Source organism: Gobio gobio (genome assembly GCF_949357685.1).
Source record: "Gobio gobio genome assembly, chromosome: 5".
Classification (NCBI taxonomy): Eukaryota; Metazoa; Chordata; class Actinopteri; order Cypriniformes; family Gobionidae; genus Gobio; species Gobio gobio.
The window spans coordinates 63,786,507-63,810,316 of record NC_137101.1 but is presented as its reverse complement, the minus strand read 5'-3'; the positions used below and the strand labels follow the sequence as shown (position 1 = coordinate 63,810,316).

At 49.8% G+C, this 23,810-nt stretch overlaps 1 protein-coding gene across 1 annotated transcript in view; it reads right to left on the bottom strand.

Annotated features, from left to right (window-relative positions):
• Positions 1–23,810, bottom strand: part of LOC307126356 (uncharacterized protein) — a gene marked incomplete at its 5' end in the record, with an annotated part of 92,522 nt that overhangs the window by 59,843 nt on the left and 8,869 nt on the right. The window contains 3 exons of the mRNA XM_079816822.1: positions 12,785–12,898; positions 17,974–18,087; positions 22,887–23,000. Coding sequence (XP_079672948.1) covers positions 12,785–12,898; positions 17,974–18,087; positions 22,887–23,000 — 342 coding nt within the window. The remainder of the gene's footprint in view (positions 1–12,784; positions 12,899–17,973; positions 18,088–22,886; positions 23,001–23,810) is intronic.

The window sequence follows — 23,810 nt, the reverse complement described above, 5'->3', positions numbered from 1 at the left end:
AGCGACTTACAAATGAGTGCAATAGAAGCAACTAGAACAGTCAAGGGCAACAATATGCAAGTGCTGTAACACTTCTCAGTTAATCTAGCACAGAACACATAGGACAGTTTTTTTTCTTAATTTTTTTATTAAATAGACAAACAGATGTGAGATGTTTTTTCTATTATTCTTCCATGTTCCTAATTCCAAGGTCCACTCTGGACTGGAGATCTGAACTCCCTGAGCCGTCATGGCCCCTTGAACTCCCTGAGCCGCCATGGCAAACTGAACTCTCTGAGCCGCTATGGCGACCTGAACTCCCTGAGCCGTCATGGCCACCGGAACTTTCTGAGCCGCCATAGCCCTTTGAACTCCCTGAGCCACCATGGCCCCTTGAACTCCCTATGCTGCCATGGTCACCTGAACTCCCTGAGCCGCCATGGCCCCTTGAACTCCCTGAGCTGCTATGGCAAACTGAACTCTCTGAGCCGCTATGGCGACCTGAACTCCCTGAGCCGTCATGGACACCTGAACTTTCTGAGCCGCCATAGCCCCTTGAACTCCCTGAGCCACCATGGCCCCTTGAACTCCCTATGCTGCCATGGTCACCTGAACTCCCTGAGCCGCCATGGCCCCTTGAACTCCCTGAGCCGCTATGGCGACCTGAACTCCAGGCGCCTCCATGGTCTAATGAACACAGGTATCACCCAGGAGGCTTCCATGCCTGCCAGGAACACCCGGATCACATGCTGTGGTCCCCAAGGACTCTAGGGTGCCCCCCCTTTCCTTTCTACGGCGCGAGGACACACCTACCGGGGGGAGTTATGTCACATGTTTAGTCTGTTTTGATTCTGTCACGTATTCCTTTGTCTTAGTTTCCCGCCACTTGTCTGTTTCCTTGGTTACCCTCGTTAGTCTAGTTCTGTTCAGCTGTGTTTAGTTAGTCATCATCTGTATCACCTGTGCTTCATTTAATCGGTCATCTGTGTTTGCGTTCAAGTTCCTCCCTGTTCATTCATTCTTTGTCTGGTAACCTTGAAGGTGAGATGTGTTTTCTGTTATTCTTCCATGTTCCTGAAAGTTCAAATTAAAATTTATATTTGGATTTCCTGAGTCTACTGCCTGTTCCTGTGCAACCACTCGTTACAGAAACTGAGTTTGTCCAGATAAAGTGTGACTGTGATGTTTTAACGAGCAGTGAATGTTGAACAACAGTAATCTGGGGCCGTCGGCGATCTTTGACACTCAAGGAGTTAAGCATGAATTAATGCATATTAGTGCACCGGTATTGTAAAGTGTTCCCGTTGTTTAATGTGACAAATGCTTCTGTCAGATAATATATTTTCCATTCATACTTCCAGTGTAAATAAATGTTCTTTTATCAAGGATTTATTATGCAGCTCTTCACTTTATTTTTCAAAACTTGATGTGGCCCTCTGGTCTAAAGTTTGCCCACCTCTGCACTATGCTGTAATGTTTACCTGTATAGTGAAGCTGTTGTCTGTTCTGCTTAAAGCCATTCAGATGTATTGACAGCGCTGGCTTGTTTGTGAACCACGTGACCGCGTGACAGCGCCGCTGGTGAGAAGCATGTTGCAACTCTCTTTTTTAACGGCTCTGGCTTTAACTGAGGCGATACACAGATCTGTTGCCATATTAAGTGCACCAAAAGGGTATTTATTTTTGTATGAATTTCATATTAAAACTTTTAAAAATCTAAAAGCTTTGTTTCATATCAAAAGCAGGGTTGGCAATTTGGCGTGAGATTTACTTGGGCAAATAAAGAGCGTGACACAGAGCCTGAAAGCGTGAGAAATGCCGTACTATAATATCTTTTGTTGAAATGTTTTACCTGATACCAGGCTGTGTATCTCCACTCTTAAATTGTATTGGCCGACTCATAGACGCATCACTCTTCATAGACACAAAGCTGGGCTCTAGTTCTGATCTCCGCTGCTGAGCTGGACTAAAACACACACACAGACAGAGATTAAAGTAAATATATATGCAACTACTGTTTGCAACAAATCAACTATTCATTTATCATTTAAAAATCACTTTAAAGAGAACTTTGTAATCATTTATTTTACACCTTGTTTATACAAAACTGTGCGTGTGTGTGTCTTATATTATCAGATACAGACAGATACATTTTGACATACCCATAATAAAAAGGCTGCTGCTCACAAGTTATTCTGAATAGACACATATCCAATATATTTCTAGAAAGCCAACACTTGAGAGTTTACAGCTGAATACTCAGAATTACTCAGACAGTTATAAATATGGAGTTCCCTTTCGAAAGGGAACTCGCGCTGCGTCAGCTCGACGCTACGGGGAACGCCTCCAGCGTGACCGGTGCCTGAAATCACAATCAAAAAACGTCAATCCTATTGACCGGCGACAGCCTCTGACATCATCAAGGTGCGACCAGGAAGTATAAAAGGGAGCCTTGCCAACATGACAGCATTCTTTTCGTCTTCAGGGCTGTTTTGCCTGTCTTCACATGAAACGTCTACAAGAAGGATAACAATGAAGTGTGCTGAAAAGCAACGCCACTTCTGCAGGTGTGTTTTGAACGTGTACCTGGTAGTTTACGCTTTGGATACACACACACTTTGCGTTTACTGTCTGGGAGAAGAGCATGCACGAGAGGTTCGCAAACCTAAATATTGCGAGCGTTTTGCTCTGGGAACGCTCCGCTCTCGGCTGGACCTCTTCTCGAGGGGAGAGGTTTCAGCATCTGGGAACGGCCCTGCTCGAGCTGAGGCTGAGCGGCGTCTAAACATCATGTGGTTCCCAGATGGATCTGGCTCGTCGCTTGGAGACAGATGTGGTTCTCAAGGACGATCCAGATCGCGAGAGGCGGACCTCGGAGGAGGAGCAGGATTTATGTTCCTCCTCCTCGTCTGCTGCACTTCCACTCGAGCAGAGGATGGGTGAGTCAGTTAAAGATGCTGAAGCTTCTCAAACCATCCTGTCCCATGTACGGGGAGTTGCTGGAGGTCATGGAACGCGCTGCAGGTAGACTGCAGCTGCCTTGGCGGCGCGTGAGGAGAAAGGCTGAGCGTCCAAACAGTTTGGACGATCGGTTTCTCTCCGCCCATGACCTCCCAACTCCTGGGAGTCTTCCATTCCTTCCAGATTTCCATCAGCAGATCTCGAGGGGATGGAAGAAACCATACTCAGATGGCGGCGACGGTGGCCACGGAGAGACATCCGTGGTTAAACCGTTTGAACATCGGGGAGAAAGAGAAGTCCTTTCTCCTTGATGCCCCGGTTTCGCCATCTGAACTTTTCGGCACCTCTGTAGAGGCGGTGGTGGGAAAGGCGCGCTCGGCGGCATTCAGAACATGCATCCTGCTGAGGTCCGGGACCGCGCCCAGGCAGTCGGGTGTCCCCGGCCCGTCCCAGTCTGAGGGCTGGAGACGGGAACAGCGAGCCAGCGTCACCTCTCGAGCGGCCCCGCCGCGGAGGACTGGGGCGCAGGGGAGGTGGGACACCCGCAACAGGAAGAGGAAGGAAGCCGGGGCTGGTAACCAGAACCAGCGCAGGCAGTGGACTCCGCCCCCGAGGACGCGGAGATGAACGCTGCCTTTTTCCCTTCCTCTGGCTTTCCCCCGGGCGCTTTACATCAGGCCGGTGGGCCTATGATTAGCAGAAAAAGCGCCCCCCTCAGGATTGTGGGCGGATACTAGCTCGATGGCTGGTTTGAAACGCCGCGAGGAGCAATTGGTGAGTCCCCCTCGATGAGGGTGAAACATTTTCAAAACTATGTTTTTCAGGACTTCTGTACCTTCGCTCTCCTGAGAGGTTATTTGGGGAAATTTGGAACGTCGCTGGACTTCGCAGGGCCTGCAGCTCTCTGTGAGTAAGCTAAGAACGATCTTCTTTGCAACGTTATGTGGTTGTGTGTGAATGCCTCACTTTTGCTAGTAGAGATTTGCTGCCTCTCCGTGTTATGTTCTCCCACTAATGTGGGTAGCTGTATCGCGCTCTTGCCCGATGGCTTGTAGTGTCGGGGGCGAGCTGTGTTTTTCCTAGCGTAAAGTGGGAAGTAGCTGAACACCGGGTATGCGTTCATGCATGAGCTGTAGTGCAGAACAGAGGGGCGGAATTAAGTGTCAGGTAGTAGGCGTCAACCGGCCTCCTTGCAAGAAAGTCTCGACGCCACGGCCCACGAGTGTGCCTTGGAGGATCTTCTCCACCGGTGTCGACATCAGCAGTAACCTCGTCAACTAGTCTCCTTGGGGATGAGTCCCCAGGTGTTAACTGGATTTCCAGGCCTTCGTCAGCAGCAGCCAGCCTTCTTAAAGTCACGGCAGGGTCCTTTGAATCTGCAGACTGCCTATTTGGGGTTAGGCCCTGCCAGGCCTCCCTGAGGGGTAGGCTCCCGGTTTGGGTGACCTTCGCTCAGGTGATAGGCCCCGTTTGGCCTCCCTGAGAGCCTGCTGTGGTCAGCAGGCGCTGCCTGGTCTCCCCCGAGGGGGTACTACTGGGCATTAGCCCCTCGACGGCTGGTACGAGCTGCTAGTAGGTGGTAGGCGCTACCAGGCCTCCCTAAGGGCCTGCTGTGGGGTAAGCAGGCTCACCTGACCTCCTCTGTGGGGGCGTTCCTGGGCTCCAATCACTGGATGGCTAGCATGAGTGCTAGTAGGTAGTAGGCCTCAACCGGCCTCCCTGAGTGACCTCCCTGGAGGCGAACTCCCGGTTCCCAGCCGCTGTGGCGGTGAGCATGAAGTGCTATGAGTAGCACATTCTGCTATCAGGTGGTAGGCATTGGGCCTCCCTGAAGGCGAGCTCCCGGTTCCCAGTCGCTGTGGGAATGAGCATAAAGTGCTATGAGTAGCCTGTTCTGCCATCGGGTGGTAGGCACTGTGCCTCCCTGAGGGCGAGCTCCCGAATCTCAGTCGCTGAGACGGTTAGCGAAGTGAAGCGCTATGGGCGGCATGTTCTGCTATCAGGTGGAGGCATTGCGCCTCCCTGAAATCGTTCCCCGGTCCCCAGTTTCGGTAACGGATCGTAGCATGGGCTGCTATCAGGCAAGCTGCACGGGGCTTCCCTGTGGGATTCGCTTTGGAGTAGTAGGCCCCACGTGGCCTCCTCTGAGGGCACGCTCCTGTCTCGTGGTTTCTGGATAGGTCCAGTCACTGAGCGGAGGGCTGTGATGGAGGAATGCCCGACCTTTTTGCAGGTGGTAGGCCCGCTAGGCCTCCCTGATGAAGCGAGTCCCTAGTCTTCCCAGCTACCTCGAGGGCTAGCACGACTGCGATCAGGTATCAGGCCCGTATGGCCTTCCTGAGGGCGAGCTCCACTGTTGGACACGCGAGCAATCGGCACAGGTTACCAGGTGGAGGCCCCTCTCGGCCTCCCTGGGGAACGAGTTCCCTAGGTGGGAACGCACAACTGGCTTTACGCTGACAGCTAGTGGTCACCTGCTATCAGGCGCCGGTCTCTGGCCGTTCGCGAGACCTGAAGGCGGTGTTCTTACCCTAGCATGACGAGACGTCGCTGCTGCTATGCGGTCCCTACAGGAGGGGACTTTCATAGAAACAGGGGTTAAAGCAAAAAAAAAATCTTGCGCCTGAACTTTTTTTTTCAGTGGGGTTGGGGGCTGGGTGAGTGAAAAAATATGTTATTTGGCAAACAAAAGAAAAAACAACAGTATAATATCAGGGGCGATAATAATGTCAATATCTGCCAGGGGCGGAGCCAGACATTTTAAAGATTCGGGGCTTAGCCCAAATCTAGTTTGTTCAATGACATTTTTAGCCTTGTTAAAACCAGACCATTCTCAGTAGTTCTCCCAGACCAGACCATTCTCCCAGAGTTATGGTCTGGCAAAGCTTCATAGACAAATCATTTCCAAAGGGGCGTCACCAAAGAACGTCGCTCAAATACCTCTCGGCGCAATTGGATAGACCTAAAACCAATCAGAGCGATGAGGGAGATGACGTATGCAGAGCGACGGAGAAACATTGTATGCTGCGTTCCACTCCAGTTTTAGACACGCACTTGCAAACTTCCCTAAGCACTTCCCCTCGGGGGAATCCCCGCCGCCATTTAGTTAAAAGTCCGCCTACTCTGCTAATGGACAAGCAGCGTTCTTGACAGTATCACTCAGTATATATTTGTTCGGGTTTTAAGGAAAATGAAAAGTTTAAATCGCTTAAAACAGACGCGATAACTGATTCGAACAAGTGATGCCCCACGGCGGCAAATCTGCTTCAACGTCGCTGCGCTGTCGTCATCATGTAAAGCCCGCCCCAATGTTTCTGATTGGTGCCTTGATTTCTGGGCATTAGAAATGGGCTTGAATGGGCTCTTTGCCAGACTACTTGCAGAGCAAATCTAAATTTGCCGGAAGTTGTCTGGGTTTTCCCCGGCTATGACATTTTAATTTGGCTTTATCAACTTTACTGACTTTGAGGAACATTGTTGTACTAGACTGGAGTAAAGTTCATAATGATCATGATCAGTTTTTCCCACAGGATTTTGTAAAGCTATGTAGAGTAGTCACACTAGCCCTCTACGGGGGTTCAGGGGAAGCCCGTTGTGTGTGGGAGAGCGCCAAAAAATGTTGAGGACAAATAAACAAAAAAATCTCAGGACATTGGATCAAAACAGGTCAAATACATTAAAGAGAATAAGCAAATATGACTAAAATGCCCAGGTGGAAACTGTCAAAACGGCAATCAAGAAATTAATTGACTAAACCCTCAGAAAAACATCATTTTCAATGTCAACAGTAAGAATAAGCCAATTTATGTGCAAAAAGTACAAATATAAGAGATCGGAAAAAACAATGTAATTCGCAGGCATTTCACACCAGGGCCATAGGGCACGAGGACCCTTCATTTACATGTCCGGCCCCCCAGATTACTGATTGCTTAAAATAAAATAACGGATTGAGCGCACAGCGGCAAACAGAGATGCGCTTGTCAAGCACACATCCCTTTTTCACAGACATCGCTGGAAGTTTAAAGTTCAGTCGGATATTTTAAACATTAATTGCTTTGATGTCGTGCCTGTGGAAGCCGTTTAGCCCTTCACAGAGGAGCAGTGGACATGCACGGAAGCATATTAAATTATTATTATGATTACGCTACTTTTATTATTAAATTAATATTAGCACACTCTAAAAAAAAAGGTTCTATATGGCACCAAAAATGGTTCTTGGCTCATAATCATAGGGGAACCTTTTTTAGTGCTATATAGCACCAATTTTGGTGCTTCAGTGGTTCTTCAGAGGTGCTATATAGCACCTTAGGCAAAGAACCGGTGAAGAACCACTGAAGCAGCAAAAGTGGTGCTATATAGCACTAAAAAGGTTCCCCTATGATTATGAGCCAAGAACCATTTTTGGTGCCAAATAGAACCTTTTTTTTAGAGTGTAGGCCTACTACAATTCATAAGCCCCACAATATTTCACAGCGCATCAACGCAACCGACATCCTGCTACTCATTTCAAAAACAACTTGTTTAACACGAAATATTTCACGATTCACGAAGATTTTTTCCCCCCACAATAGGCCACTAGTGAAATATTAAAAAATAAATGTGATTAACCTCTCGTCATCTCTAATAGAATATGCACCCGTAATGCAGCGTCAGATAAACGGTTAGTTTTTTTACTTTCACTTTGAATAACTGACTGGCGTTTAAGACCATGTTTAAGACCCTCACCGTCATAACTCTTGTGCTAAGTTTGCACATTGCGATATGATATCCACTGGCCTGCCCTCATGGTTTAAGATGCAAACATTTTCAATATTGACGTGGCATTTTTCTTTTTGGTCACGCAAAATGGTGGACAGACAATGATTCACATTTCGAGCGCATCATTTCCCGTGATAAAATGAAGTAGGCTAAATTATTGAATTTATATATATATATATATATATATATATATATATATATATATATATATATATATATATATATATATATATATAGCGGTCCCCTATTTTTTTTAGATGGGACCCTTCACAAATAAAATTATGGCTAAGCCACTGTTTCACACACGTTAATTCACACACCACTGCCAAAATGTGTCATGCATTGACCAGTCAAAACACTTTCAGCAGCTGTGGGGGATGAGTACAGCGCAGTCTACGGTTTAAAACTTGCAGATGTCCTGGTCAGTGTGCACACGATGATGGACAGGAGTCACTTATTCGCCATTCAATTAAAGCCATTCAGAGTTGGTTATGTTTATAAAGAGGTTTAATCCACGCTGGATCACTCTCCCACTCTTTACTCTAATACAGATACAACTTATTTATGCAGATTATTTATTCCACTTTAGCATTGCGATCACTTGAATATACAGCTACAAGATATCGCGCTAAAAACCCTTCAGTCATGAATGAGCGTGTCTGCCTGTTGATCACTGATTGGCTGAAAGTGTGTGCTCGTCGGCGACGTCAACACCAATGCCAGATGACTCTTCATGTTACTCTCAAACCATTGGTAGGCGAACTCATGAACTCGAAAGTGATATCAACAGTTTTTTATTCATAGAATTTTTCTCCGCAGCCAAACGCTGCACGCCAGAGATCCGGCACGGTGCCGGAATACTTTAAGCCCTGTAGACTGCCTACGGCATGGTTTCCTACCGGGCAGGCTTATGAGCTCCTCTCAAGTGAGGGTCTGTTATGAGCTTACGGCCGCCTGGCGCTGATTCATGGGTTGTAGGCCCCTCGGGGCCTCCCTGGTACGATCAGCCCGTAAGGCCTTTGGCCTCCTAAGCACGTTTTAAAGTAAGTGCTTGGTAGATCCGAGGATCGAGCGGCTAAACTCCCCTCGCTAGCAAGGGTTAGAAAGCACTTCGCTGCTCTCTGGGATAACCCGTCTCTGAGGTCCGGCTAGTGGAGGACACTGCCTTTCTTGCAGCACCCTAGCGGGATGTCTCTTCGGAGGCGAGTACCAGAGGCTCTGTACTTTACAGACAGGGTTGACTGTATTACGTGTCCCATATTGGGTCACCTGGTCAAGTCTCCCTGGTGGCATTCGGTGAAAACCTCCCGAATAGTGACTGGCATGGGTTCCCTCGGGTTCCCTTGCCACGTTCCCTTAAAGGAACCCCTTCTGTCGAATGGGCTGGTTCCAGGCCTTCGAGCAAGGCCTGGGAAGGACCTCATGTGTGTGAATGTTTCCCTCTCAGGCTATAGCTTGGGCTTTGACCGTAGGGAGCGGTGTCACTGACAGCCTAATGTGACCAGAAGGGGAGTGGTTCAGGCATTTCAGTTGAATTTGCTTGTCTTGACAGTTGTCAATGCCAGTGGGCATGCACTCCCGTCGGCATGGCGGCGTGGGTATATCGTTCCCCGTAGTGTCGAGCTGACGCAGCGCGAGTTCCCTTTCGAAAGGGAACGTCTCAGGTTACGAATGTAACCATTGTTCCCTGAGAACAGGGAACGAGACGCTGCGTCGCTTTGCCATGCCGCAGGGCCTGCCTGCCGAACAGTCCCTTCAGACGATTGGATGCTGTCATGTTTTTGTACAGAGCCCTTTTATACTTCCTGGTCGCACCTTGATGATGTCAGAGGCTGTCGCCGGTCAATAGGATTGACGTTTTTTGATTGTGATTTCAGGCACCGGTCACACTGGAGGCGTTCCCCCGTAGGGTCTCATTCCCTGTTATCAGTGAACAATGGTTACATTCGTAACCTGAGACGATATATAGGCTCAGACATAAAAACTGAAATTTAAAATATTAATAATATATTTTTAAATGTTTAAAAATATTATGTGAATGTAGTATAACTTATACCATGTCAGGATTTTTTAGAGATGCTATTTGGTGGCCTGCAAACACCCATTTTCAGTCTTTTGCCTAATGTCTGTGTCTCCATCCAGAGCCCAGTGACGTTCCCTGTCACCATCCAGAGCCTAGTGACGTTCCCTGTCTCCATCCAGAGCCCAGTGACGTTCCCTGTCACCATCCAGAGCCTAGTGACGTTCCCTGTCTCCATCCAGAGCCCAGTGACGTTCCCTGTCTCCATCCAGAGCCCAGTGACGTTCCCTGTCTCCATCCAGAGCCCAGTGACGTTCCCTGTCTCCATCCAGAGCCCAGTGACGTTCCCTGTCACCATCCAGGACACCATCCACCATCCCTGTCTCCATCCAGAGCCCAGTGACGTTCCCTGTCTCCATCCAGAGCCCAGTGACGTTCCCTGTCTCCATCCAGAGCCCAGTGACGTTCCCTGTCACCATCCAGAGCCTAGTGACGTTCCCTGTCTCCATCCAGAGCCCAGTGACGTTCCCTGTCTCCATCCAGAGCCCAGTGACGTTCCCTGTCTCCATCCAGAGACCAGTGAAGTTCCCTGTCTCCAGCCAGAGCCAAGTGACGTTCCCTGTCTTTATCCAGAGCCCAGTGACGTTCCCTGTCTCCATCCAGAGCCCAGTGACGTTCCCTGTCTCCATCCAGAGCCCAGTGACGTTCTCTGTCTCCATCCAGAGCCCAGTGACGTTCCCTGTCTCCATTGAGAGCCCAGTGATGTTCCCTTTCTCCATCCAGAGCCCAGTGATGTTCCCTGTCTTTATCCAGAGCCCAGTGACGTTCCCTGTCTCCATCCAGAGCCCAGTGACGTTCCCTGTCTCCATCCAGAGCCCAGTGACGTTCCCTGTCTCCATCCAGAGCCCAGTGACGTTCCCTGTCTCCATCCAGAGCCCAGTGATGTTCCCTTTCTCCATCCAGAGCCCAGTGATGTTCCCTGTCTCCATCTATAGCCCAGTGATGTTCCCTGTCTCCATCCAGAGCCCAGTGACGTTCCCTGTCTCCATTCAGAGCCCAGTGACGTTCCCTGTCTCAATTCAGAGCCCAGTGACGTTCCCTGTCAACATCTAGAGCCCAGTGACATTCCCTGTCAACATCCAGAGCCCAGTGACGTTCCATGTCTCCATCCAGAGAACAGTGACGTTCCTTGTCACCATCCAGAGCCCAGTGACGTTCCCTGTCTCCATCCAGAGCCCAGTGACGTTCCCTGTCTCCATCCAGAGCCCAGTGACGTTCCCTGTCTCCATCCAGAGCCCAGTGACGTTCCCTGTCTCCATTCAGAGCCCAGTGACGTTCACTGTCTCCATCCAGAGCCCAGTGACGTTCCCTGTCTCCATCCAGAGCCCAGTGATGTTCCCTGTCTCCATCCAGAGCCCAGTGATGTTCCCTGTCTCCATCCAGAGACAAGTGACGTTCCCTGTCTCCATCCAGAGACAAGTGACGTTCCCTGTCTCCATCCAGAGCCCAGTAATGTTCCCTGTCTCCATCCAGAGCCTGTTGGAGGACCACTGGCTCATTGATTTTTGGACAGAACCGTCTCCTGTCCAGTGTCCGGTGACGTCTCCTATCCCGTCGAGAATTCAGTGACAGCTCCTGTCCATGTCAAGAGTCCAGAGTGGCCTCCGCCTCCTGTCTCCAGCCCAGAGTGGACTGTTGTTCCTCCTAAGAAAATTTTGGGAGGGGGGGCTACCCCTTTACGAAGGCCGAATCTGAAGGGTCTGAGCCGCCATGGCGACCTGAACTCTGAGCCACTATGGCAACCTGAATTCCCGGCCCCACCATGGCAACCTGAATCCCTATGCCGCCATGGCGACCTGAGCTCCCTGCCCCTCCGTGGTCTCCTGAACTCAGGTATCACCCTGGAGGCTTCCATGCCAGCCAGGAACACCCGGATCACATGCTGTGGTCCCCAAGGACTCCAGGGTGCCCGTCCTCCCATCCGCCCCCCCTGTCCTTTCTACGGCGCGAGGACACGCCTACCGGGGGGAGTTATGTCACATGTTTAGTCTGTTTTGATTCTGTCACGTGTTCCTTTGTCTTAGTTTCCCGCCACTTGTCTGTTTCCTTGGTTACCCTTGTTAGTCTAGTTCTGTTCAGCTGTGTTTAGTTAGTCATCATCTGTATCACCTGTGCTTCATTTAATCGGCCATCTGTGTTTGCGTTCAAGTTCCTCCCTGTTCATTCATCCTTTGTCTGGTAACCTTGATGGTGAGATGTGTTTTCTGTTATTCTTCCATGTTCCTGAAAGTTCAAATTAAAATTTATATTTGGATTTCCTGAGTCTACTGCCTGTTCCTGTGCAACCACTCGTTACAGAAACTGAGTTTGTCCAGATAAAGTGTGACTGTGATGTTTTAACGAGCAGTGAATGTTGAACAACAGTAATCTGGGGCCGGTCGGCGATCTTTGACACTCAAGGAGTTAAGCATGAATTAATGCATATTAGTGCACCGGTATTGTAAAGTGATCCCGTTGTTTAATGTGACAAATGCTTCTGTCAGATAATATATTTTCCATTCATACTTCCAGTGTAAATAAATGTTCTTTTATCAAGGATTTATTATGCAGCTCTTCATTTTATTTTTCAAAACTTGATGTGGCCCTCTGGTCTAAAGTTTGCCCACCTCTGCACTATGCTGTAATGTTTACCTGTATCGTGAAGCTGTTGTCTGTTCTGCTTAAAGCCATTCAGATGTATTGACAGCGCTGGCTTGTTTGTGAACCACGTGACCGCGTGACAGCGCCGCTGGTGAGATCAAAGCATGTTGCAACTCTCTTTTTCAACGGCTCTGGCTTTAACTGAGGCGATACACAGATCTGTTGCCATATTAAGTGTACCAAAAGGGTATTTATTTTTGTATGAATTTCATATTAAAACTTTTAAAAATATAAAAGCTTTGTTTCATATCAAAAGCAGGGTTGGCAATTTGGCGTGAGATTTACTTGGGCAAATTAAGAGCGTGACACAGAGCCTGAAAGCGTGAGAAATGCCGTACTATAATATCTTTTGTTGAAATGTTTTACCTGATACCAGGCTGTGTATCTCCACTCTTAAATTGTATTGGCCGACTCATAGACGCATCACTCTTCATAGACACACAGGTGGGCTCTAGTTCTGATCTCCACTGCTGAGCTGGACTAAAACACAGAGAGAGAGATTACAGTTAATATATGCAACTACTGTATGCAACAAATCAACTATTCATTTATCATTTAAAAATCACTTTAAAGAGAACTTTGTAATCATTTATTTTACACCTTGTTTATACAAAACTGAGCGTGTGTGTGTCTTATATTATCAGATACAGACAGATACATTTTGACATACCCATAATAAAAAGGCTGCTGCTCACAAGTTATTCTGAATAGACACATATCCAATATATTTCTAGAAAGCCAACACTTGAGAGTTTACAGCTGAATACTCAGAATTACTCAGAGAGTTATAAATATGGAGATATATAGGCTCAGACACAAAAACTGAAATTTAAAATATTAATAATATATGTTTAAATGTTTAAAAATATTATGTGAATGTAGTATAACTTATAATCACAACTAGAGAGAAGCCACAAGTGTGGTCATGCTGCATTTCAAATCTGAGGCTGTTATGTCCAAAACTATGAATTTTATGAAAAATTTTCTAAGACCATGTCAGGATTTTTTTAGAGATGCTCTTGACGTTCCCTGTCTCCATCCAGAGCCCAGTGATGTTCCCTGTCTCCATCCAGAGCCCAGTGACGTTCCCTGTCTCCATCCAGAGCCCAGTGACGTTCCCTGTCACCATCCAGAGCCCAGTGACATTCCCTGTCTCCATCCAGAGCCCAGTGACGTTCCCTGTCTCCATCCAGAGCCCAGTGACGTTCCCTGTCTCCATCCAGAGCCCAGTGACGTTCCCTGTCACCATCCAGAGCCCAGTGACGTTCCCTGTCTACATCCAGAGCCCACTGACGTTCCCTGTCTCCATCCAGAGCCAAGTGACGTTCCCTGTCTCCATCCAGAGCCCAGTGACGTTCCCTGTCTCCAGCCAGAGCCCAGTGACGTTCCCTGTCTTCATCCAGAGCCCAGTGACGTTCCCTGCCTCCATCCAGAGCCAAGTGACGTTCCCTGTCTCTATCCAGAGCCCAGTGACGTTCCCTGTCTCCATCCAGAGCCCAGTGACGTTCCCTGTCTCCATCCAGAGCCCAGTGACGTTCCCTGTCTTCATCCAGAGCCCAGTGATGTTCCCTGTCTCCATCCAGAGCCCAGTGACGTTCCCTGTCTCCATCCAGAGCCCAGTGATGTTCCCTGTCTCCATTCAGAGCCCAGTGACGTTCCCTGTCAATATCCAGAGCCCAGTGAAGTTCCCTGTCTCCATCCAGAGCCCAGTGACATTACCTTTCTCCATCCAGAGCCCAGTGACGTTCCCTGTCTTCATCCAGAGCCCAGTGATGTTCCCTGCCTCCATCCATAGCCAAGTGACGTTCCCTGTCTCCATCCAGAGCCCAGTGAAGTTCCCTGTCTCCAGCCAGAGCCCAGTGACGTTCCCTGTCTCCATCCAGAGCCCAGTGACGTTCCCTGCCTCCATCCAGAGCCCAGTGACATTCCCTGTCTCCATCCAGAGCCCAGTGACGTTCCCTGTCTCCATCCAGAGCCCAGTGACGTTCCCTGTCTCCATCCAGAGCCCAGTGATGTTCCCTGTCTCCATTCAGAGCCCAGTGACGTTCCCTGTCAACATCCAGAGCCCAGTGACGTTCCCTGTCTCCATCCAGAGCCCATTGACGTTCCCTGTCTCCATCCAGAGCCCAGTGACGTTCCCTGTCACCATCCAGGACACCATCCACCATCCCTGTCTCCATCCAGAGCCCAGTGACGTTCCCTGTCTTCATCCAGAGCCCAGTGAGGTTCCCTGTCTCCATCCATAGCCCAGTGACGTTCCATGTCTCCATCCAGAGCCCAGTGACGTTCCCTGTCACCATCCAGAGCCCAGTGACGTTCCCTGTCTTCATCCAGAGCCCAGTAACGTTCCCTGTCTCCATCCAGAGCCCAGTGACGTTCCCTGTCACCATCCAAAGCCCAGTGACGTTCCCTGTCTACATCCAGAGCCCACTGACGTTCCCTGTCTCCATCCAGAACCAAGTGACGTTCCCTGTCTCCATCCAGAGCCCAGTGACGTTCCCTGTCTCCAGCCAGAGCCCAGTGACGTTCCCTGTCTTCATCCAGAGCCCAGTGACGTTCCCTGCCTCCATCCAGAGCCCAGTGACATTCCCTGTCTCCATCCAGAGCCCAGTGACGTTCCCTGTCTCCCTCCAGAGCCCAGTGACGTTCCCTGTCTCCATCCAGAGCCCAGTGATGATCCCTGTCTCCATTCAGAGCCCAGTGACGTTCCCTGTCAACATCCAGAGCTCAGTGACGTTCCCTGTCTCCATCCAGAGCACAGTGACGTTCCCTGTCTCCAGCCAGAGCCAAGTGACGTTCCCTGTCTTTATCCAGAGCCCAGTGACGTTCCCTGTCTCCATCCAGAGCCCAGTGATGTTCCCTGTCTCCATCCAGAGCCCAGTGACGTTCCCTGTCTCCATCCAGAGCCCAGTGATGTTCCCTGTCTCCATTGAGAGCCCAGTGATGTTCCCTTTCTCCATCCAGAGCCCAGTGACGTTCCTTGTCTTCATCCAGAGCCCAGTGATGTTCCCTGTCTCCATCCAGAGCCCAGTGACGTTCCCTGTCTCCATCCAGAGCCCAGTGATGTTCCCTGTCTCCATTCAGAGCCCAGTGACGTTCCCTGTCTCCATTCAGAGCCCAGTGACGATCCCTGTCTCCATCCAGAGCCCAGTGACGTTCCCTGTCTCCATTCAGAGCCCAGTGACGTTCCCTGTCTCCATTCAGAGCCCAGTGACGTTCCCTGTCAACATCCAGAGCCCAGTGACGTTCCCTGTCTCCATCCAGAGCACAGTGATGTTCCTTGTCACCATCCAGAGCCCAGTGACGTTCCCTGTCTCCATCCAGAGCCCAGAGATGTTCCCTGTCTCCATCCAGAGTCCAGTGACGTTCCCTGTCTCCATCCAGAGCCCAGTGATGTTCTCTGTCTCCATCCAGAGCCCAGTGACGTTCCCTGTCTCCATCCAGAGCCCAGTGACGTTCCCTGTCTCCATCCAGAGCCCAGTGACGTTCCCTGTCTCCATCCAGAGCCCGGTGACGTTCCCTGTCACCATCCAGAGCCCAGTGACGTTCCCTGTCTCCATCTAGAGCCCAGTGACGTTCCCTGTCTCCATCCAGAGCCCAGTGACGTTCCCTGTCTCCATCCAGAGCCCAGTGACGTTCCCTGTCTCCATCCAGAGCCCAGTGACGTTCCCTGTCTCCATCCAGAGCCCAGTGACGTTCCCTGTCTCCATCCAGAGCCCATTGACGTTCCCTGTCTCCATCCAGAGCCCAGTGACGTTCCCTGTCACCATCCAGGACACCATCCACCATCCCTGTCTCCATCCAGAGCCCAGTGACATTCCCTGTCTCCATTCAGAGCCCAGTGACGTTCCCTGTCTCCATCCAGAGCCCAGTGACGTTCCCTGTCTCCATCCAGAGCCCAGTGACGTTCCCTGTCTCCAGCCAGAGCCAAGTGACGTTCCCTGTCTTTATCCAGAGCCCAGTGACGTTCCCTGTCTCCATCCAGAGCCCAGTGACGTTCCCTGTCTCCATCCAGAGCCCAGTGATGTTCCCTGTCACCATCCAGAGCCAAGTGAAGTTCCATATCTCCATCCAGATCCCAGTGACGTTCACTGTCTCTATCCAGAGCCCAGTGACGTTCCCTGTCTCCATCCAGGGCCCAGTGATGTTCCCTGTCTTCATCCAGAGCCCAGTGACGTTCCCTGTCTCCATCCAGAGCCCAGTGACGTTCCCTGTCTCCATCCAGAGCCTGTTGAGGACCACTGGCTCATTGATTTTTGGACAGAACCGTCTCCTGTCCAGTGTCCGGTGACGTCTCCTGTCTCCATCCAGAGCCCAGTGACGTTCCCGTCTTCATCCAGAGCCCAGTGATGTTCCCTGTCTCCATCCAGAGCCCAGTGACGTTCCCTGTCTCCATTCAGAGCCCAGTGACATTCCCTGTCAACATCCAGAGCCCAGTGACGTTCCCTGTCACCATCCAGAGCCCAGTGATGTTCCCTGTCTCCATCCAGAGCCCAGTGACGTTCCCTGTCTCCATCCAGAGCCCAGTGACGTTCCCTGTCTCCATCCAGAGCCCAGTGACGTTCGCTGTCTCCATCCAGAGCCCATTGACGTTCCCTGTCTCCCTCCAGAGCCCAGTGACGTTCCCTGTCACCATCCAGGACACCATCCACCATCCCTGTCTCCATCCAGAGCCCAGTGACGTTCCCTGTCTCCATCCAGTGCCCAGTGACGTTCCTTGTCACCATCCAGAGCCCAGTGACGTTCCCTGTCTCCAACCAGAGCCCAGTGACGTTCCCTGTCACCATCCAGAGAGAATTCAGTGACAGCTCCTGTCCATGTCAAGAGTCCAAAGTTTGCCCACCTCTGCACTATGCTGTAATGTTTACCTGTATTTTGAAACTGTTGTCCATCCATCCATCTTCTTCCGCTTTATCCGGGGCCGGGTCACGGGGGCAGCAGTCTAAGCGGAGATGCCCAGACTTCCCTCTCCCTAGACACTTCCTCTAGCTCTTCCGGGGGGACACAGAGGCGGTCCAAGGCCAGCCGGGAGACATAGTCCCTCCAGCGGGTCCTTGGTCTTCCCCGGGGCCTCCTCCCGGTTGGACATGCCAGAAACACTTTCCCGGGAAGGCGTTCAGGAGGCAGAGCAGATGCCCGAGCTACCTCAGCTGTCCCCTCTCGATGTGGAGGAGCAGCGGCTGAGCAGTGAAGCTGTTGTCTGTTCTGCTTAAAGCCATTCAGATGTATTGACAGCGCTGGCTTGTTTGTGAACCACGTGACCGCGTGACAGCGCCGCTGGTGAGATCAAAGCATGTTGCAACTCTCTTTTTCAACGGTTCTGGCTTTAACTGAGGCGATACACAGATCTGTTGCCATATTAAGTGCACCAAAAGGGTATTTATTTTTGTATGAATTTCATATTAAAACTTTTAAAAATCTAAAAGCTTTGTTTCATATCAAAAGCAGGGTTGGCAATTTGGCGTGAGATTTACTTGGGCAAATTAAGAGCGTGACACAGAGCCTGAAAGCGTGAGAAATGCCGTACTATAATATCTTTTGTTGAAATGTTTTACCTGATACCAGGCTGTGTATCTCCACTCTTAAATTGTATTGGCCGACTCATAGACGCATCACTCTTCATAGACACACAGCTGGGCTCTAGTTCTGATCTCCGCTGCTGAGCTGGACTAAAACACAGAGAGAGAGATTACAGTTAATATATGCAACTACTGTATGCAACAAATCAACTATTCATTTATCATTTAAAAATCACTTTAAAGAGAACTTTGTAATCATTTATTTTACACCTTGTTTATACAAAACTGTGCGTGTGTGTGTCTTATATTATCAGATACAGACAGATACATTTTGACATACCCATAATAAAAAGGCTGCTGCTCACAAGTTATTCTGAATAGACACATATACAATATATTTCTAGAAAGCCAACACTTGAGAGTTTACGCTTGAGAGTCCTCAGAATTACTCAGACAGTTATAAATATGGAGATATATAGGCTCAGACATAAAAACTGAAATTTAAAATATTAATAATATATTTTTAAATGTTTAAAAATATTATGTGAATGTAGTATAACTTATAATCACAACTACGTAGAGTGACGCCACAAGTGTGGTCATGCTTCATTTCAAATCTGAGGCTGTTATGTCCAAAACTATGAATTTTAAGAAACATTTTCTAAGACCATGTCAGGATTTTTTAGAGATGCTCTTGACGTTCCCTGTCTCCATCCAGAGACCAGTGATGTTCCCTGTCTCCATCCAGAGCCCAGTGATGTTCCCTGTCTCCATCCAGAGCCCAGTGACGTTCCCTGTCTCCATCCAGAGCCCAGTGACGTTCCCTGTCACCATCCAGGACACCATCCACCATCCCTGTCTCCATCCAGAGCCCAGTGACGTTCCCTGTCTCCATCCAGAGCCCAGTGACGTCCCCTGTCTCCATCCAGGGCCCAGTGATGTTCCCTGTCTCCATCCAGAGCCCAGTGATGTTCCCTGTCACCATCCAGAGCCCAGTGACGTTCCCTGTCTCCATCCAGAGCCCAGTGACGTTCCCTGTCACCATCCAGAGCCCAGTGACGTTCCCTGTCACCATCCAGAGCCAAGTGAAGTTCCATATCTCCATCCAGCTCCCAGTGACGTTCCCTGTCTCTATCCAGAGCCCAGTGACGTTCCCTGTCTCCATCCAGAGCCCAGTGACGTTCCCTTTCTCCATCCAGAGCCCAGTGACATTCCCTGCCTTCATCCAGAGCCCAGTGACGTTCCCTGTCTCCATCCAGAGCCCAGTGACGTTCCCTGTCTCCATCCAGAGCCCAGTGACGTTTCCTGTCTCCATCCAGAGCCCAGTGACGTTCCCTTTCTCCATCCAGAGCCCAGTGTTGTTCCCTGTCTCCATCCAGCCCAGTGGCGTTCCCTGTCTCCATCCAGAGCCCAGTGACGTTCCCTGTCTCCATCCAGAGCCCAGTGAAGTTCCCTGTCTCCATCCAGAGCCCAGTGACGTTCCCTGTCTCCATCCAGAGCCTAGTGATGTTTCCTGTCTCCATCCAGCCCAGTGACATTCCCTGTCTTCATCCAGAGCCCAGTGACGTTCCCTGTCACCATCCAGAGCCCAGTGACGTTCCCTGTCTCCATCCAGAGCCCAGTGACGTTCCCTGTCTCCATACATAGCCCAGTGAAAGTCCCTGTCCCATCCAGGGCCCAGTGATGTTCCCTGTCTCCATCCAGAGCCCAGTGACGTTCCCTGTCACCATCCAGAGCCCAGTGATGTTCCCTGTCTCCATCTAGAGCCCAGTGATGTTCCCTGTCACCATCCAGAGCCAATGGAAGTTCCATATCTCCATCCAGATCCCAGTGATGTTCACTGTCTCTATACAGAGCCCAGTGACGTTCCCTGTCTCCATCCAGAGCCCAGTGATGTTCCCTGTCTCCATCCAGAGCCCAGTGACGTTCCCTGTCACCATCCAGAGCCAAGTGAAGTTCCATATCTCCATCCAGATCCCAGTGACGTTCACTGTCTCTATCCAGAGCCCAGTGACGTTCCCTGTCTCCATCCAGGGCCCAGTGATGTTCCCTGTCTTCATCCAGAGCCCAGTGATGTTCCCTGTCTCCATCCAGAGCCCACTGACGTTCCCTGTCTCCATCCAGAGCCTGTTGAGGACCACTGGCTCATTGATTTTTGGACAGAACCGTCTCCTGTCCAGTGTCCGGTGACGTCTCCTGTCTCCATCCAGAGCCCAGTGACGTTCCCTTTCTCCATCCAGAGCCCAGTGACGTTCCCTTTCTCCATCCAGAGCCCAGTGACATTTCCTTTCTCCATCCAGAGCCCAGTGACGTTCCCTGTCTCCATCCAGAGCCCAGTGACGTTCCCTGTTTTCATCCAGAGCCCAGTGACGTTCCCTGTCTTCATCCAGAGCGCAGTGACTTTCCCTGTCTCCATCCAGAGCCCAGGGACGTTCCCTGTCTCCATCCAGAGCCCAGTGATGTTCCCTGTCTCCATCCAGAGCCCAGTGACGTTCCCTGTCTCCATCCAGAGCCCAGTGACGTTCCCTGTCTCCATCCAGAGCCCAGTGACGTTCCCTGTCTCCATCCAGAGCCTAGTGACGTTTCCTGTCTCCATCCTGCCCAGTGACGTTCCCTGTCTTCATCCAGAGCCCAGTAATGTTCCCTGTCACCATCCAGAGCCCAGTGACGTTCCCTGTCTCCATCCAGAGCCCAGTGACGTTCCCTGTCTCCATCCAGAGCCCAGAGACGTTCCCTGTCACCATCCAGAGCCCAGTGATGTTCCCTGTCTCCATCCAGAGCCCAGTGATGTTCCCTGTCACCATCCAGAGCCAAGTGAAGTTCCATATCTCCATCCAGATCCCAGTGACGTTCACTGTCTCTATCCAGAGCCCAGTGACGTTCCCTGTCTCCATCCAGAGCCCAGTGATGTTCCCTGTCTCCATCCAGAGCCCAGTGACGTTCCCTGTCACCATCCAGAGCCAAGTGAAGTTCCATATCTCCATCCAGATCCCAGTGACGTTCACTGTCTCTATCCAGAGCCCAGTGACGTTCCCTGTCTCCATCCAGGGCCCAGTGATGTTCCCTGTCTTCATCCAGAGCCCAGTGATGTTCCCTGTCTCCATCCAGAGCCCACTGACGTTCCCTGTCTCCATCCAGAGCCTGTTGAGGACCAGGGAACCGTCTCCTGTCCAGTGTCCGGTGACGTCTCCTGTCTCCATCCAGAGCCCAGTGAAGTTCCCTTTCTCCATCCAGCCCAGTAACGTTCCCTGTCTCCATCCAGAGCACAGTGACATTCCCTTTCTCCATCCAGAGCCCAGTGACGTTCCCTGTCTCCACCCAGAGCCCAGTGACGTTCCCCGTCTCCATCCAGAGCCCAGTGACGTTCCCTGTCTTCATCCAGAGCGCAGTGACGTTCCCTGTCTCCATCCAGAGCCCAGTGACGTTCCCTGTCTCCATCCAGAGCCTGTTGAGGACCACTGGCTCATTGATTTTTGGACAGAACCGTCACCTGTCCAGTGTCCGGTGACGTTTCCTATCCCCGTCGAGAATTCAGTGACAGCTCCTGTCCATGTCAAGAGTCCAGAGTGGCCTCTGCCTCCCGTCTCCAGTCCAGAGTGGACTGTTGTTCCTCCCAAGAAAATTTTGAGAAGGGGGGCTACCCCTTTACGAAGGCCGAACCTGAAAGGTCTGAGCCACCATGGCGACCTGAATTCCCGGCCCCACCATGGCAACCTGAATCCCTATGCCGCCATGGCGACCTGAGCTCCCTGCGCCTCCGTGGTCTCCTGAACACAGGTACCACCCTGGAGGCTTCCATGCCAGCCAGGAACACCCAGATCACATGCTGTGGTCCCCAAGGACTCCAGGGTGCCCGTCCTCCCATCCGCCCCCCCTGTCCTTTCTACGGCGCGAGGACACGCCTACCGGGGGGAGTTATGTCACATGTTTAGTCTGTTTTGATTCTGTCACGTGTTCCTTTGTCTTAGTTTCCCGCCACTTGTCTGTTTCCTTGGTTACCCTCGTTAGTCTAGTTCTGTTCAGCTGTGTTTAGTTAGTCATCATCTGTATCACCTGTGCTTCATTTAATCGGTCATCTGTGTTTGCATTCAAGTTCCTCCCTGTTCATTCATTCTTTGTCTGGTAACCTTGATGGTGAGATGTGTTTTCTGTTATTCTTCCATGTTCCTGAAAGTTCAAATTAAAATTTATATTTGGATTTCCTGAGTCTACTGCCTGTTCCTGTGCAACCACTCGTTACAGAAACTGAGTTTGTCCAGATAAAGTGTTACTGTGATGTTTTAACGAGCAGTGAATGTTGAACAACAGTAATGTGGGGCCGTCGGCGATCTTTGACACTCAAGGAGTTAAGCATGAATTAATGCATATTAGTGCACCGGTATTGTAAAGTGTTCCCATTGTTTAATGTGACAAATGCTTCTGTCAGATAATATATTTTCCATTCATACTGCCAGTGTAAATAAATGTTCTTTTATCAAGGATTTATTATGCAGCTCTTCACTTTATTTTTCAAAACTTGATGTGGCCCTCTGGTCTAAAGTTTGCCCACCTCTGCACTATGCTGTAATGTTTACCTGTATAGTGAAGCTGTTGTCTGTTCTGCTTAAAGCCATTCAGATGTATTGACAGCGCTGGCTTGTTTGTGAACCATGTGACCGCGTGACAGCGCCGCTGGTGAGATCAAAGCATGTTGCAACTCTCTTTTTTAACGGCTCTGGCTTTAACTGAGGCGATACACAGATCTGTTGCCATATTAAGTGCACCAAAAGGGTATTTATTTTTGTATGAATTTCATATTAAAACTTTTAAAAATCTAAAAGCTTTGTTTCATATCAAAAGCAGGGTTGGCAATTTGGCGTGAGATTTACTTGGGCAAATTAAGAGCGTGACACAGAGCCTGAAAGCGTGAGAAATGCCGTACTATAATATCTTTTGTTGAAATGTTTTACCTGATACCAGGCTGTGTATCTCCACTCTTAAATTGTATTGGCCGACTCATAGACGCATCACTCTTCATAGACACACAGCTGGGCTCTAGTTCTGATCGCCACTGCTGAGCTGGACTAAAACACAGAGAGAGAGATTAAAGTTAATATATGCAACTACTGTATGCAACAAATCAACTATTCATTTATCATTTAAAAATCACTTTAAAGAGAACTTTGTAATCATTTATTTTACACCTTGTTTATACAAAACTGTGCGTGTGTGTCTTATATTATCAGATACAGACAGATACATTTTGACATACCCATAATAAAAAGGCTGCTGTCCACAAGTTATTCTGAATAGACACATATCCAATATATTTCTAGAAAGCCAACACTTGAGAGTTTACGCTTGAGACTCCTCAGAATTACTCAGACAGTTATAAATATGGAGATATATAGGCTCAGACATAAAAACTGAAATTTAAAATATTAATAATATATTTTTAAATGTTTAAAAATATTATGTGAATGTAGTATAACTTATAATCACAACTAGAGTGATGCCACAAGTGTGGTCATGCTTCATTTCAAATCTGAGGCTGTTATGTCCAAAACTATGAATTTTATGAAACATTTTCTAAGACCATGTCAGGAGTTTTTAGAGATGCTCTTGACGTTCCCTGTCTCCAACCAGAGCCCAGTGATGTTCCCTGTCTCCATCAAGAGCCCAGTGACGTTCCCTGTCTCCATCCAGAGCCCAGTGACGTTCCCTGTCTCCATCCAGAGCCCAGTGACATTCCCTGTCACCATCCAGGACACCATCCACCATCCCTGTCTCCATCCAGAGCCCAGTGACGTTCCCTGTCTCCATCCAGAGCCCAGTGACGTCCCCTGTCTCCATCCAGGGCCCAGTGATGTTCCCTGTCTCCATCCAGAGCCCAG